The sequence below is a fragment of the Branchiostoma floridae genome, chromosome 7, assembly GCF_000003815.2.
Source record: "Branchiostoma floridae strain S238N-H82 chromosome 7, Bfl_VNyyK, whole genome shotgun sequence".
Classification (NCBI taxonomy): domain Eukaryota; kingdom Metazoa; phylum Chordata; class Leptocardii; order Amphioxiformes; family Branchiostomatidae; genus Branchiostoma; species Branchiostoma floridae.
The window spans coordinates 2,272,593-2,289,133 of NC_049985.1; the positions used below are offsets into that span (position 1 = coordinate 2,272,593).

Here is a 16,541-nt window from a genome sequence, read left to right on the forward strand (position 1 = left end):
AGATGTCAGCTGATGACTAGGTCGTGTGAGGATCTTGCTCCTTATTTTCCTACTTAATAGCGCAATAGTGCGACATAACCAGCTCATTTTTTCACCATGGCGTCTCCAAGACACCATCTAGTTTCCTACAAAGGCTTTGTTGTAGAATTTTGCGATGAAGTTGAAAATACGACACTGGAAGGAACTGTGATCCAGGCCAGGGTTTTCAAGATGGACAGGACCACAGGCAAGTTTGTACAAGTATGTGTGGTTGACAGTCCTGAAGTTGGACAGCTTCACATCATAACAGCTAACTGTGTGTGCGAGGAGAGCACCGGATCCATCCTTCCATGCGTTCTTTTCCGTAACTGCAAAGGAGACTCTGGCTTTCCTTGTGTGTTCCAAGCAGCTTTTCTGACAATGGATGGGGACGATGCAAAACTCGTGACCGGTCCAGGAATGTCAGCATCACACCGCATGTGTCACAGCAACGTCCTAAAGACCTTCCAGCTCCTACCGGGACCTCGGATTGCGTATCGTTACCATGGAGACCTATGCGTCGCCTGCGACAAACAGAACACAGGAACATTCCAACAGCTGAAGATCGCTACGTCGACCTTCGACCCGCTATGGTGGGGAAAGCTGGGAAGGACACTCGTTGCCATGGGAACGGAGGCATGCTCAGCATCACCTGATCACCAGATGGAAACCGAAGAGGAGATGGTCACCGACCTTGACCTCATCTGGGGTCACAAGTGGATGTATGTTGCCATGGAAACCAAAGATGAAGAGTGGAAGAAAAGGGACGGTAGCGTCTTCATTCCTCATCCGTATGCATGTGTGGCTAGGGCGATATGCCTGTTAGAATACAGAGTGATTAAACAGACAATAGATGGGGATAATCCAGAGCAGGAGGATGCTGATGTCCATCAATCACGTGTGCTGTTAGCGACCAATCAGGGGCAGCTGGTGGAGCTGGAGGATGGGGAGGTGAGGAGGATTTGTGAGCTGCCGTTTCAGGACCCGTCTGACGTGCGTGTGGCGTATGTCAGCGGAGGGGAGACAGTCGTTCTTGTGACGTCACCCACAGGAGGGGTGTGTGCGGTGTGGGGCAGCAGCTTCAAGGTACGGCTCAGATTTTTGCCGTAACATAAAGAAAAAAAGTATAGAAAAAGATCTGTCTGATCAGATTTAGTTCTCTGTGTATATCTGAGAGTAGATGTCAGCTCTGATACTTGCTCTATGATAACATCAGTTGGAGCAAATAAAATCTACTTAAATGGTACCAAGGCTAATCTAAAGTTCAGCCCTAAAAATGACTAGGTATATAGGACAGTAAATTAGAACAGTAAATGTACTTTGGATGGATTAGGTGTATGATAAGATAAACAGCCTCTGGAAGTACTTTAAACTTAATGATCCAGAATTTATCTGATGTGTGATAGTTGTTCTTTTGCTCCAGCCCGCAGGCCACTGGCCATCAGCCCACATGGCCCTGACCGACTATTTCCTGTCCCGTGGGACTCAGCAGGTGCTACTGCTATCTGGGAGTGGGGGAGTCTTTGATGGTTTCCTTCTCACTGATCTAATGGGCTACAACATTACCGATCAGGTGAACTAGCCGGTGTCTACACAGCTCAACTTTATTTTTGTGATCCCAGTTCCCTTTGATTAAAGAAATCCTGTAAAGATTGATTTTTCCATTATCATGTCTGATGTTTAATTTCTAGTCCAGTGTTTGAGTGCGGTTTATTCAGATTCTTATATTGCTATATCTTTACCCTTCAATTTTGTTCATCAAGTTGACAGAATGGTCTTACAATATAGTTAAGTAACATTTTTTCAGTCAGAGTGATGATACACAGCAAAATTCTATCAAATGACGGAATGACATTAGCTATCTAGAATTCTGATGTGTTGTTTGATAAGATATACAATTGTTTAAGTGTTTGTTGTAACTTTTTCCCTGGTACCACTAACAGCAGGAGGAAGCTGAGGAGGAGACAGATGTGTCTACTAGTACAGACAGGAGTGTACCCATGCAGTCAGCTGTGCAGGCCTTACAAGCCAGGCTATATGTAAGGCTACTCCCTATTATGACAGGATATGAAATAAGTCAAACATTGCGACTGTGTATTAAAAAATGTCAATTCGGACCTCATACGGACTTCACATACATTGTTATAGCACCTTTTCCAAGGATTTTAACCTCCTTGCCTTAAATCTTTATGAATACTTAAATCTGGAATACTTTTTTAATGTGTACCTTTTTATGTGTGTTAATCACAGGAGAGCCAGGCATCCCTGGAGGAGCTGAGGTCCCTGTCAGCTCAGAAGGACAGAGTGATCCAGCAGACCTGCACAGCTCTGAGAGCCATGGTGCTACAGAGTGGCCACGTTATGGGGCAGGCCGCTCTACCAGAGGATGTAAGCACTCCCTCCTACATGTATATCCTACCTCGCTATACTTTTGTTCTGTATGGTATAGACTCACTCACTTAATCACTCTCACTCACTCGCTGACTCACTAAGTTCCTCATGCTTGCTCACTCGCTCACTCATTCATTCACTTAGAAGTTACTCATACTTACACTCAGACACTAACTCTCTTACTCACCAACTCTCTCAGTAACTCACTTACTCACTCTTACTCTCACACTCACTCACTCTCAGTAACTCTCTCACTCACTCTCTTACTCACCCACTCTCTCAGTAACTCACACTCACTCTCAGTAACTCTCTCACTCACTCTCTTACTCACCCACTCTCTCAGTAACTCACACTCTCTCAGTAACTCTCTCACTCACTCTCTTACTCACCCACTCTCTCAGTAACTCACTCACTCATACTCTCACACCCACTCACTCTCTTACTCTCACACTTACTCTCACTCTCTCAGTAACTCACTGACTCACTCTCTTCCTCTCACTCTCACTTACAGGTGCCATTGTCATGCTGGATAACACTGAAGGTTTAGGAGGTGAAATCTTCCATTATGCTGTATGTCCTTCTCTTGCAAGGTTGTCCCCATAGACATCATTCATAGCTTGGGAAAATGACAGCTCAGAGACGACAGTATTCTACCAGTTTCGACTTTAATTTGTCTTTCTCAAGAAATCAAGGTTGTCCCCATAGGTTTCGTCCTTCCTTGTTGCTCCATTGACTAATTACTTTCCTCTTATTTATTGTGTCCCACTTGCAGCCCTCACTGGTGTGCCTGTACAATGGAAAAGGTTTTCCCCCCAGTCCTGACTTGATGCCCCCCTCCCCACCTATGTCGGACCCCATCACCGTTGTACGAGTCTGGCAGAGGCTGGTTCTGAACCAGTGGGTGGTCGGGCTGGAGATCAGCAACCAGTCAGACAGGTGGGGATCTTAACTTGAAAGTTCATCTGTGTTGGTAGAACTCATTATTGGACTTTAAGTCAAACTATATTGGACTCCAATAGGCAGGGATCTTATGTTCCAATGGGTCCTTCCTGGTGTGAGTAGTTCAAAACTTACAGACCTATGGCCGCACCTGGGTCAATAACTGTCACCTGAGTTAGTGTCAAATGGCAGCTGCTTTAAGACTCTTAAGATTTAGCCCTGCCTATATTAAGCTCCTCGAAATTCAGCCTCTGGCTGCGAGGAGAGAGTAGACAGCCCACCCAATAAGAACAAGCAATGCCCCTTCATTCTGACACCCCTATGTTAGGGTTAGGGTTAGGGGTAGGGGTAGGGGTAGGGGTAGGGGTAGGGGTAGGGGGTGTGAGAACATCAAGGATTTGGAACATATGAGTGTAACTAAATAGGGATCTTGTGGTATCAGCATAGGCTATGCAAAATCTATTTAATGGAAGACATCTGCCCATGCATTGATTTTGACCTGTTTCTGAGATATTTTCTTTCAAGTGACATGCAACAAGAAATCACAGCTGCATTGACATCCATCTAACTTACCTTAAATCAAACAGTTTTCTCTACTGTTTGAAATAAACTTTCCCACATACAAATGTATTTTCCTTTTTTCCGCAGAACTTTGCAGGACGTACGCCTTGCCCTTGTTAGACACGAGGGTGCTGAAGCTGGTGCCATGAAGAGTTCAAGATGGAACAATGATAGCACATCTTCATGTAGAGTTGTTTCAACAATCCCTCCCGCAGTAAAACTAGGCTCAGAGACAAGTCATCACTTCCAATCCAAGAAACTAAAACTGGACAAAAGTGTGCAACAAGATGTAACAAAACAGAATACTACACTAGTCTGTGTGTCCCCCATACCCAAGTTTGGTGCCCGCCCATCCTTACAATGTTCTTTACTCCTATCATGGAGAGAAAAAGAAGGGAGAGGTAAAGACAGTGAAGTGGAGTCCAGCTTTAGAGATTTCTGTCTGGATGTTGGGCATGTGAAGTTGTCCATTGATGACATTACCAACAGACATCTGACTGTGTTTGCGGGGGATGGCAGCAAGACTGGTAAGATCTCGCCTTTTTTTTTACCTCTTCAGATTCTGTAATCTTTTTCTGTAATTCAGTTTGTCTTTTGATGTTCTTCAGGACCCATCCTCCATCAATACAGAAATTTGCTGCAGTGGGAAAAATTCACCCCATTGTCAACAAAAAAATCCTAACTGCAAGACATGAAATTGATGAAAGTGTATATTATAAGCTTGAAATAGACATTTTCAAAAATGTGAATTCACACAACATAGTCTCCCAAAACAATTAGTATGACTAGAGACAGCCCTTGTGTACACATAACTATTCTGTCTGTAATGCCTGTGAAATTTACAGAGTAGCATAGAGATGACTAGGTTGTATAAACTCTTTCAAAAACATTTTTTTCACAGCTGACTTACAGAAGACAGACCTGCTGGCCCTCGAAGCTGTGCAGTCAGAAACAAGGTTAAAGGTGAGATGTAGCCATGGCAACCTCAGGCAGCTGCCTCAGATGTTGCAGAGCAAACTGGGATTCCAGGCTATCCCAGGCGCCCCTGGACTGTTCTGTGAGCGGCAGGGACCGCTGCAGTATGTGAGAGTCACCTGTACTGTCATCAGCAGAGCAGAGGCTGAGCTATCTGTTTGTACAAGGTGGGAGGATTTTGTAATTATGATAGCATTCATCTAGGTGTATTATTGCAGCCAGTAGGTTCCCAATCTGACTCTGAGTGTTGAGGCTGTTAAAATACAGTGGAAGGAGAAGGATGGATTCTGCCTACCAACACTGTTCCCTAGACACGGTGGATAACAACCCACTGCTTTTATAGCCTCAAAAGACTTTCGGACAACCTTATCACTTGAGTCAGATATACATGTAAATGTCGAATTTTGTTCATCATTATCAGTACATATCCTATAGATGCACGTAGAGGAGCGATTTTGGTTCATTCATTGCTTGCCTATGTAACTGCTCAGTTTAAAAGACACTGTGTGAATCACTTTTTTTTCTCTCTCCAGAGACCTGCCCCAGCTGTCTCTTCTACTCCACTCCCTGTACAGCCTCCTTCCCCGAGGAACAAAAGTCCTCCCTGATCTTCAAGACTCCAACATTAAGGAGGAGGTGGAAAAGTATGTGAAATCTGTGGACACTGAGCAGCCACACATGGGCAGCAAGCTCAGAACTTTACTACAGTGGGAGGGAGTGGAGAAGGAACAAGAGTGATGCTTTCATACAGATGACAGGGCCTACAAGACGTGTTGCCATCTGGCTGAATGTTTAGATTCATAGAAGTTAAAAGTTGATTTGCCGATGAGTCTGTCAGCTTGAAATGATACTTTTGTCAGTTATATTGTCAAAGTTCTCTCAATCACCACACAATTTGACAGATCAACTGATGTGCAGAGACCCCTGAGCCCAGCACAATGTGATGGGGTAAGTATTTTTGTGAAAAATATGCTTGAGTCTCCTTGTTAATATTGGGGACAGGTACAAATGTACACCTTAAGCCCCTTAACAGGTGTCATCATAATGTAAAAATCTGTGTGGAACTGTGTCATAAGATGGTTTACTACTTGAATTTTATTGTTTCAATGTTTGTGGCATATACATGTGTAACATAGAAATTTACATTGTCATTTCCCAGAGTGTAACATTACTGTCTAAATGTCTTCACTGACAGGTTATATTGGCAAAATATGTACAGGTGTGTTATGTTGTAGACAGTTACTTGGGTTTGGCAAAAAAACTTTTCTACATTCAGTGTGCTAGAAAAATAGTACAACTCTACAATAAATATATTTACTCTCAACAGAAGTCTAGCTTCCTACATGCATCCTCATTGGATAACTTAAGCATACAGATTTGAGGATCCTTAACTGAGTGCTCTTAATTCCACTCATTAGTGCTTATATTCACAAAAATATAGCATCTACATGTACTACATCATGCTTTGCATTATACAGTGGCATGGAAATCATGTCGACTTTTGATCAAAATATGCAAGAAAGCCACATTGTTGAAAAGTTTGAAAATTCAACTCCTATTGCAAAATATATTGTATTTATGTTTGTGCACTATTTGTACATATCATTCATTTACATATTTGTGCCCATGATAAATGTAAATTTACTATATATTTATCATGTGTAACAAGACCTTTTCACTTCAATGTTTAGTTGTTACCTCCATGAAAAACGAAGGTATTTTCAAGTGTCTGTTTATGTTTCCAGATATTTGTGGTCAGCATAACTCAACAATCTCTGGATGGATTCTGATGGTATTTGGCATGTGGGTAGGTAGGTTTGTTTGTGTGTGCATTTGTGTTTCCAGATATTTGTGGTCAGCATAACTTAAGAACCCCTGAATGGATTCTGATGCTATTTGGTATGCCGGTAGGTCTTATTTTTGTTTGCACTCTCCACTTTTGTCCCTCTTTATACTTCCACCATTGCTTTTCAGTTGAACTAGAAACACCTCAATATCAGTTCACCTCAATGAACATACATGTACAGTTTGTCCACCAGTACATCAACATTCAGCATGTAGCCAAATGTGTCGTCAGTCCACGTATGGCAGTGTTCTTGTCTCACCCCTAACCTGCTGTGTTCAGATGCTGTACATTCCGCATATGGTCAAATTGTCAAAGATCAGCAGGTAGTCAGTTGCACGCATCTTGTCGCAAAGGAAGATGACTTAAGGACCCATAGACACCTTGAAGGACATTATGACGACTATGTATCAACAGTCAGTAGTAGACATGTAGAGCTGTCTGGTCACAAAAGACTCCTAGGACTCATAGATACCTTGGAAAATCACCAGTACCATGCATATGGGGAAGAAATTCTCGCATGCATGCATGGAAAAGACCTTAACCACCAAAAGATGTTGTTTCTCGTGAAAGTCCTGGCTTTGGGATGTCTCAGATTGTTTTTTTTCAAATCTAAGAGCTCTAGCATTGAAACTCCTGAGAGTACGATGCCATTGCTAAAGTCCAGGGTGTTCTGAAGCAGATGAGCGCCTCATACAAGGAATTTGTGCTTTTGGAATGTTCCCCTTAAAGAGTCTTCCAAGTTCTTCAAGCATGATTACAGATGTGAGAAATCAGTCCTTTAGAACCAGAACTTTCTGTTTTGTGAGGCACATTGAAGAATCAAGTTCGTTTTAAGATGGGAAAACAGATTCCTTCATAATCATATGCAGATGTGTCGTAGCCCTGTTAACTTTTGCTGTCAATATCTTGCTGTGGCTAGATATTGAGACCTGGAACGTCTCCAAACATGTTTGTCTTTGTGAGGTTTTTGAGAGCCCAGCAAAATGAGACTATGCTCCTCAGAAACAGATGAGTCTGCCCAACGTGTGGTAGCCCTGTTTGCTGCCTCTGCCCGTGTCCTTGAATGTCTTCAAACTTGTCTTTATCAACCTTAAGAGCCCAGCAAGAGGAGTCTATGTCTTCAGACGCACATGAGGCACCTCCTTAAATAGTCTTTTTCAAGAGATCACAGTCTTTCAGAAGCATATGAGCCTGCCCAGCGTGTGGTAGCCCTGTTTGCTGTCTGTGTCCGTGTCGCCGAACCTGAGCTGTGTGACAGGCAGGTGTCTCTTGTGCATGAGCCAGCCGGAGTCCTCCTGCCAGCTGGCCAGCCCAGAGTCGCACTTACAAGCTCGGCCTCCGCCACAGGTGCCTGCAAACAATGACAGTTGTACGTTTAAAGCAAACGCAGATTTGTGATCTATTTGGGGAAACCGAATTTTGCCCAATTTTTCAGACAAACTTTCATGTCGCATTGACAGTGGACCTTAAAAACATTCAATTGATTTGATTCACTCACAAGGGACAGGCTGTCAATAATTTGGTCATTCTTACTAAGGAAGGTGCTACCAAGAGTTCAGCAAGAGTTAAGATCGAAAGTTTAGACTTATTAAGTTTTATTGCATAAAGATAAATTGGTTTATACACATTCATACACATCATTTCTGTTGTGGAAGGCATCTTCTGAAGTAAAGATAACATTTGCCGTAGATGATAAGTATGTATACGGATTCGTTGTCAAAAAAGACACCAACTACAATATATTATAAAGCTCTATTTCTGTACACAAAGCAGAGTGCTCGCCAATAATCATTCGCATTTTCGATTTTTACAATATCAATGGCCATCAAATATGAACTTTCATTCAACATTACCTGCTTCTCCACACGCGCAGTTGTTTGTCCCGGGTTTCCCCCCTCCCCAGTAGTCCTTTCTCCGGCCGTCAGCTGACAACCACCAGGCGAACCCCGTACTGCCTCTGTGCAGGACCGAGCTCAGGCATTCATACTACAAAGATGAAATATTGCAGGGAATTACTTTGCATCACACAAAGGTTCAGTTTTGCTAGGGTGTTCTAATGTTATTAATCTCAAATGGTGAAATGTTCCAAACCAAATGCTATTACCTTAGTAGATTAAAGGCAGTACAAAGAAGAAAATACGGCTTGAAAGTGGGGTAATATTCAAAAGAGTCAGTTTGATTCTGGAAAAACTGATCTCAGTTAATGTCTTTTACAATATTACTCGTATCACACCTTCGCCTGGGTACCATCCTAACCCTTGGCTGGGTTCCGCTTTCCGCTTTTGGGGCATGGTCGGGCCCGGGTCCATTCTAACTCGGAGATAAAATAACCCGGGATCTAATCGTAAGCACATCGACAGGTACCCCAAAGTAATCCGGCAGTCCAACGGGACAAATTTGTGGCTTCGGGGTGGGGCTACAGTCCCAACGACCACAGGGGCAAATGTGACCGTAATATTAAGCAAGCAAAAGGGGAGAGCCAACATACAGTAACTACGGACGACGGTACCCAGACTAATCAAACCTTGCTGTTATGTAAACATTTGTGTAATCTCTTAAGCTGGAGACCAAAGGTCCATGTACGATAGAAACAGAAAACACGCCGCCACCGGTACCTTGATGAACTGCATACATCTCTTGGACCTCCTGATGACGGCCCGGATCTGCTCCAGGGACGTCCAGTAGGTGATGTTGCGGAAGTACGACCCGGGCTCCCCGTAACCCTCCACCACCGTGCGGGACTCGCTGTCGTGCCCGAAAGACGACGCGACTAAAAACAATCAATACATAATGTTCACATAACGTTACATGTACGAGGTTACACCTGCGTTTGGTTCAAGTCTTCAGATAACAGTTTCCCTTGCTGGTCTTAAATACTAATATGATTAACATCGTTCGGGCCTCGTTGTCGTGCCCGAAAGACGAAGCAACTAAAAACAATCAATACATAATGTTCACATAACGTTACATGTACGAGGTTACACCTGCGTTTGGTTCAAGTCTTCAGATAACAGTTTTCCTTGCTGGTCTTAAATATGTTTAACATAGTGCGGGCATCGCTGTCGTGCCCGAACGACGACGCAACTGAAAACAAGCAATACATGATATTCACATTCATGTACGAGATTACAGATGAGTTTGGTTCAAGTCTTCAGATGACAGGTTTTTATTTTACTCGCAGTTCGTCGACACATTTAGCTAAAATGCCCGAATGTTCAGGACACCGGAAACATTCAATGCACAATAAACCATCATCTCATAGTTCTGAGCACAGATGTGGTCTCATATGAGCTCAATTGGCCTAGAACGGAATGAAATCGTTAGGATAATAAAATACAACGTCCGTCCCTACCTGCATCTCCGACGCGTTCACACTGCACGGGAGTCGGCGGCACGCCCTGTCCCGGGCCGTCAGGGTCTATGGAGTAAATCTCTCCCGAACGGAACTCTTTCCCCAACGTCTCGGAAACTTCTGTGCAGCTGGCAGGAAGAACTGGAAGGGAGTAAATGATTTGATACATCTTTGGCAGGAATAATTTTCACAATAAATAATTTTACTTTCTTCTGATATCAAATTTCAATTTTGTTAATGTTGAATTTTAATTTTTGTAATGTCGAACGCCATTTTACTCAAATTTTAAAGTTTGAAATGCCGAATTTCAAATGATGGGCAGTGCAGTTTAAAGCATTACTTCACATGAAATGTAATAATGATCAAAGATGTCCACATAAGCACATATTTGCTAATGTTATGTTATCTTGTTCAGCAAAGGGCGTGCCAGTCAATGTGAATAGAACTAAATCTGAATCTGCAAGTGCGTGGCTTCATAAAACTCAGAGATAGCAAGATTTAAATGAACACTACTGAAAAATGTTTTTGTCTAATACAATTACCGGTATTGACAAGCTTGTTGGAGAAATGCATACGAATGATGAGGACAGCTTTATTGCATGTCAAGAGCTGAATATTAGCCAAAGGTGATCATAAAATGTAGGAAGGTTGGTCCGTCAAAAATGGATGCATGAGAGTCCCCACCATGACATGACTGACAGCCTCCCGATGACGTGTTCCACCCCGGTAAGTCCCTGCCCTGCGCCGATGACGCCGGTTCCCCGAGAATTCCCGACAGCTTCTGCTGCAGAATCCGCTGCGACCGCTCCATCTCCGAGTTCCTCAGCCTGAGCCCCTCCACCTCGTCCAGCAGCTCGTCCTGGTCGTGAAGCTGTCCGTAGAGTTGTTGAAGTTCCTCCCTCAGCTCGCTGGCTGACTTCCCGTCCAGGGCCAACAGGCGCTTCTCTCTGTTTGGGGTTGTGACGCCGGAATCGTCTTCGCTGTCGTCTTGGTCCTGTACGTCTCTGGGCCCTATGATGCGCGGTGTGGTCGGGCCATGGTCGGGCTTGGAGGGTTTCTTACCCTTCCGCAGGGTTTCCATTTCCTGAAAAATATAAAAGTGATCGCATATGAAGTCATTGAACAGGTGAGCTAATCTTTCATTGGTCGTGACAGAAAAAAAATAGACGTTATGTAACGTATTTATAGATTATCTATCGGGCGAGGTTTTTCTTTCCTTCCTGAGGGTTTCGATTTCCTGTAAAAGAGTAAAAATCATCTCGGACCTGTTGATCTCAAATTAACTCAATGTTTTGAAATGAATAAATAAATAGATAATTAAGTTGTCCACGGCGTAATGTCCCGTCCTTAGGATTGCTACACTTTCCAGTAGCGTGAATGCCAGGTGAGCGACAACAGGCGGAAATCGAACTCACGACCATTGGTCCAGAGGCAGGGTCTCTAACCACTGGGCTATGCTCCCAACGTGGTAGCATGACATTTCGGCGTAAGGGCAGTTTGGCCTCTAGCCGAACAGGACGATTCGGCACTGGATCCAGGAAGACTCGGGTTATAGTTAGGATTAGGGTTGAGTTAAGGCGTCCTCTTGACAGTCCTAGGGCTGATGCCGCATCGTCCTGATCGAGTAGAGGCCGACCTGTCCACGACCCGAAAGGTCGGACAATCACGAGACGCTTATTCCTATTTTCCCCTAACTATCGCAGAGTGGAATTTGTCATCACCAAGCACAGCAAGGGCATCTTCGCTAGATAGTTTTAAAGAACGCTTGAAGATAGATGGGCAAAAGTTGCGTCTGATAGGTCGTTCAGTGCAAAACAACCAGAAGCTGGCGTGTTATTCAAAAGGTCGGTGCTAGATGACAAAACAAAGACGACAGAAAAAGGCCACGTTTATTCCTATCAACTTCTGCTTGGAGAGTAGGTTATAACAGCTATATTGATATAGATACGCGCATATGTACCTTTAGAAGCGCCTGGTTCTGCTGCTGAAGCCGCTTGACCTCGTCCCACAGCATGTTGGTGGGGCGGCTCTCCAGCGCCAGCACCCGCTGCTCCATGACGTGATGCGTGCTCTGCAGGAACTCGTTCTGCCGCCGCAGCTGCTGAACCATCTCCTGAACACCCTGCTGGTCCAAGACCTGCAGAAACAGACAAGGTTCACTTTACTCCTGAACCATCTCCCTAACACCTGCGGAAACAGACAAGGTTCCCTTTACTCCTGTCCTGAACCATCTCCTGAACACCTGCAGAAACAGACAAGCTTCACTTTACTCCTGAACCATCTCCTGAACACCCTGCTGATCCAACACCTGTGGAAACAGACAGGGTTCACATTACTCCTGAACCGTCTCCTGAACACCCTGCTGGTCTAAAACCTGCGGAAACAGACAAGCTTCACTTTACTCCTGAACCATCTCCTGAACACCTGCTGAAACAGACAAGCTTCACTTTACTACTACTGAACCATCTCCTGAACACCTGCAGAAACAGACAAGCTTCACTTTACTCCTGAACCATCTCCTGAACACCCTGCTGGTCCAACACCTGCAGCGAAAGACAGGTTTCACTTTACTCTCAAGGGCAGACACGACTATTTCTCTTGAACCATCTCCTGTACACCCTGTCTGTCTTACATACACCTGCAACAACAGGCAAGGTTCATTTTACTCTGAATCATTTGAATAACGATATCATCTACAGCAAGATACAAGGTTTCACTTTAAGAAGAGACAAGGCTATGTTTTTATCATTGAATGAATGTGTGAATGTATGAATAAGTGAATGAGGATAAAGTGATAAATTTTCTGTGGCATATATAAAGTTGATTTAGACTCTCGAGTGTCTGTTTGTAAGTGGCAAAACACAACAAGATTAGATGCATTTTTTATTATAACAATGGTTAGGTCTTACTAATTAAGAAAATGTTAGAATTGTGGGACTCCTTTAAAACTGTGTCTGTTTTTTCGTTTGTCTGTTGGTTGTCTGTATTGCATACACGAATCAAGGCGTAATATATACTATGTAATGTTATGTGTATGTGTACCAATGTGATGTATATGTTTTAATGTATGACCCCAGGAAGAATAGTGGATGCACATGTGTATTCACTAATGGGTGTCATTTTAACAATAAACAATATATCAGATTTGTACAGAATAGCACAAGCTCCGGACAGCTTTATTTCATCCACTCACACCGGGATGGATCCCTATCGTTTTCGAGTGGTAGGTGTGGCTCTCCTCAAGCACGGGACCTCCATTTAATTTCCTATTCGAGTGACATTCTTAGCCTAGGTTTGGTACTCATTTCCACCTGAGTGGAAAATTAGTATATTTCCCAAGGGCACAGCATGTCAGGAGATTGAACCCAGAACCTCTGGGTCCAGGACTAGCACTCTAATCGCTACGCCTGCAAACAATATTTAGCTGTAAGTAGCTCTGAATGATTATGTTCCAAGTTTAAATATGTTGAAAGCATTCGTGTACAATGATTCCATGAAGAGTAGAGGTGTAAGTTGCTAATCGAGATCAAAACAAAGAAATAAACAAACAAATAAGATATAAGAATGAGTTATACCTTATTACATATATCCTTTATTAACCTTAATGTGCATTCCCGTAATGTTTAAAAGTGCAGTTCTGAGCCCAGTAAGTGATTCTAAGAATTTTAAATGTATCATCCATTGTAAGCAGCAGAAGAATTCATTGTCCCTACAGGGAACCCTGCCATTTTCTTCCGTTCCATTAGAAATAAGATCCATCATTAAATATCTAAAGCGTATGACACATCCACTATTGGATACCTAACGTGTATTACACAACGCAATCAGACATGCCTATCTTGTGGAGATGAAATTCAATGCGTAAAATTGAATTGTACATTTATTTCAGCGGAACAGATGAATGAATGACATTAAATATATTGCCTTGCATTCTGTGAATACATTGATATCTGATAAGTGTGATAACACTTACATGCAAATGAATGTTGTGGAGTCATGTTAAAAACTTTTAGATTCCGTGGAAAAATTTGATACAACCAGGATATTCAGAAACAACTAAATGTCCGTCGAGAGTCAGCGCCAGTCCCAATGGCAATGGACGGTCCAGTCCGTGTTCCTCCCGTGTCAGCACGTGCCTGATAAACGTGCCGTCCCGACTGAACACGGAAACACGAAAGTTTTTAAAGTCAGCCACGATGATGTTGTCCTCGCCGTCCGTGATGACAGACCAGGGGCTGTACAGCTGACCAGGTTCCGAGCCACGTGACCCGCACGTGAAGAGATAACGACCGGTGGGGTCAAATATCTTCAAGTTGTTGTTGTCACAGTCATTGACGATGATTTGGTTGCTGCTGTTGACGGTCACGCGGAGATAGGAACCCAGCTGCTGCTGACCTTGACCTTTATCCCCGAACTTCAGCATGACGTCACCGCTGGGACTAAGTACGAAAACTTGGTGCTCGATAGTGACGATGACGCGTCCCAAACCGTCAACAGCAACACCACGTGTAGCGCCTCCTCTCTGTGCAGCCCCTGTCACCTGGATGACACGTGACTCCCTCCCCTGTTTGTCCAGTACGTGAATCCTGTGTCCGTCCCCTGTCACCAACAGCTCACCGTTTGTCAGTGCCGCCACATACAACGGCTTGAACCTTAGGTCGACCTTCCTCTTGAAGGAGCCATCTTTGTCTAGAAATTGCAGGCGCAAGTTGCTATAATCAGCCACAACAATGTCTCCCTCTGCGGTGACAGCGAGCGAGCTCGGAAAGGCAAACTGTCCAACTCCACAGCCCTTCTTACCAACAGTTTTCACGTGTTTTAGACTCGAGCCGCCATTCCCGATCACCACGTTTGGTCGCACTTGCGTGATTTTTTGCGGTGAGCACAAAGGTGTTTTCACCTGGTTTATTCCACCTACAAGTCTAGCTACTTCCTGCTCCAGTTCTCCGGTTGGTGGGTCAAAGGTCAAGTTCACAAAGTTCTTGGGAAGTTCAGACTTCTCAGTGTTTTTGTACTCCGCGGTTTGATCCAACCGTCCGGTCAGTTCTCCGGCCACCGACATGAGCTCCGCCGGGCTCCCGTACTCCAACACGTTGTCCGTGAACTGGACACAGCTCCTGGCTGAGGCCAGGTCCATCTCAGCTGCCTCCATGGCGGCTTCCATCTGTTTCTCCCGAGCAGCGTTCATGGCGCGAAGCTGAACGATTCTGTCGTTTCCCACCTTCTTCGCGGCCTCGATGATCGAGTTGACTTGTTTTCTGATCTGTTCTTCTGTTCGCTGTACCTGTGCAGACCACTCGTCCTTCACTGACTGCAACTCTTCTATCCACTTCTCACGCAGGTCTGCTGTGTTCTTGACTGTCGCAAGTTTTGCCTTGACCTTTGCCCCCTCCCTCTCGGCCGCCTTCTCTATCTCCACATACTGGTGATCTTTGTGCGCCGTGACCACACAGTGCAGACAGATGACCCGGTGGCAGGTGTCACAGTAGAACTTGTTCAGTTCATGGTGATCCTCACACTTGGAGGTCTCCCTTGCCCGGAGCTCGGCGGCAGCCTTGCCGGATTGGAGGTCTTGAACTTTGTGGGACCGATTAGCTTTGAAGCGTCCGTGCATATCGTTACACGTCTGACACAGGTAGTCAGTACACTCCAAGCAGTAGAACTGAGCCTTGTTGCCTACCTCACATACCGTACAGGGGATTCCATCCTCCGGCGCCTCGGAAATTTCCCCTTTCGGCTGTTGTTGTAGAATGTCGCGCAGTTTGCCAACGAGGAAGTTGGACTTCAGCTCTTGGACGCCATTTCTGGGCAGTGGCACGTCCTGTCGGCATGTTGGACAGTCCAGTTTCCCTACCGGCTCTGTGGCCAGGAGCTTCTCCAAACACGGCTGGCAGAAGGTGTGAAGACACGGCAGCATCTTAGGCTGCTTGAAGTCCTCCAAACACACCTGGCAGACGAGAAATTCGTCTGTTATATCGCTGATCGCGTTCGACGCCATTGTCACTAAGCACTGAATGTTGACATTGGCACGCCCACTGAAACTTTAGAAGGGGTCACAGTAAAACGCTTTGAGCGTTCGACCTTATCAATTATGTTTACCTTCTATTCACACTTTAGGTCGTTCCATTCCATAAGTTTGGAGGGGTGCAGACCCACTGTCGATACGACGCAAAGAGATACGATAATAAGGCAAGCAACATATAGCCTATAGGGATGAAAGGGTAATCGTAAGTTGTGTCGAGTTGTCGGAAGGTTGACCAGAATTTCCCTGGGTTCAAGGGGAAAGTCCTGACGGCCTTTGGGAACACCTTGTGATATCGCGTGGCGTAATCGGCAGCGCTTTGGGCTCAGACCTAAGAGGTCTTGGGTTCGAAACCTGCCATTGTGATTTAACTAGTACGAGGAGTACTGTACGAGTTTGTCTTCTAGTGAAAAATGTGATAGCACCCCTCTATTGCA

General features: G+C 44.5%; 3 protein-coding genes across 3 annotated transcripts; 1 reads left to right on the forward strand and 2 right to left on the reverse strand.

Annotated features, from left to right (window-relative positions):
- Positions 1-96: 96 nt before the first annotated feature.
- Positions 97-5,622, forward strand: LOC118419283 (Fanconi anemia group B protein-like). The gene is made up of 8 exons (XM_035825630.1): positions 97-1,104; positions 1,442-1,591; positions 1,962-2,057; positions 2,269-2,406; positions 3,182-3,345; positions 3,997-4,436; positions 4,811-5,051; positions 5,418-5,622. Exons 1-8 carry the CDS (start codon positions 97-99, stop codon positions 5,620-5,622), a joined length of 2,442 nt encoding a protein of 813 aa, XP_035681523.1.
- LOC118419509 (neurexin-4-like) lies at positions 5,440-12,262 on the reverse strand. The gene is made up of 6 exons (XM_035825921.1): positions 12,043-12,262; positions 10,767-11,166; positions 10,083-10,223; positions 9,346-9,500; positions 8,584-8,716; positions 5,440-8,081 (listed from the first exon to the last, which is right to left on the reverse strand). Exons 1-6 carry the CDS (start codon positions 12,190-12,192, stop codon positions 7,906-7,908), a joined length of 1,155 nt encoding a protein of 384 aa, XP_035681814.1. The 5' UTR covers positions 12,193-12,262; the 3' UTR covers positions 5,440-7,905.
- Positions 12,263-14,091: 1,829 nt separating this feature from the next.
- On the reverse strand, positions 14,092-16,084 carry LOC118419284 (tripartite motif-containing protein 2-like). Its single transcript, XM_035825631.1, has one exon. The coding sequence runs from the start codon at positions 16,078-16,080 to the stop codon at positions 14,092-14,094; it is 1,989 nt and encodes a 662-aa protein (XP_035681524.1). The 5' UTR covers positions 16,081-16,084.
- Positions 16,085-16,541: the final 457 nt, after the last annotated feature.

Coding starts and splice junctions, on each gene's coding strand:
- LOC118419283 (XM_035825630.1), top strand. CDS start 97: ATGGCGTCTCCAAGACACCATCTAGTTTCCTACAAAGGCTTTGTTGTA. Junction 2,058..2,268: donor CCTTACAAGCCAGGCTATAT/GTAAGGCTACTC, acceptor TGTTAATCACAG/GAGAGCCAGGCATCCCTGGA. Junction 5,052..5,417: donor GAGCTATCTGTTTGTACAAG/GTGGGAGGATTT, acceptor TTCTCTCTCCAG/AGACCTGCCCCAGCTGTCTC.
- LOC118419509 (XM_035825921.1), bottom strand. CDS start 12,192: ATGGTTCAGCAGCTGCGGCGGCAGAACGAGTTCCTGCAGAGCACGCAT. Junction 9,501..10,082: donor TGAACGCGTCGGAGATGCAG/GTAGGGACGGAC, acceptor GATTGTTTTTAG/TCGCGTCGTCTTTCGGGCAC. Junction 8,082..8,583: donor CTGCGCGTGTGGAGAAGCAG/GTAATGTTGAAT, acceptor CATTGTTTGCAG/GCACCTGTGGCGGAGGCCGA.
- LOC118419284 (XM_035825631.1), bottom strand. CDS start 16,080: ATGGCGTCGAACGCGATCAGCGATATAACAGACGAATTTCTCGTCTGC.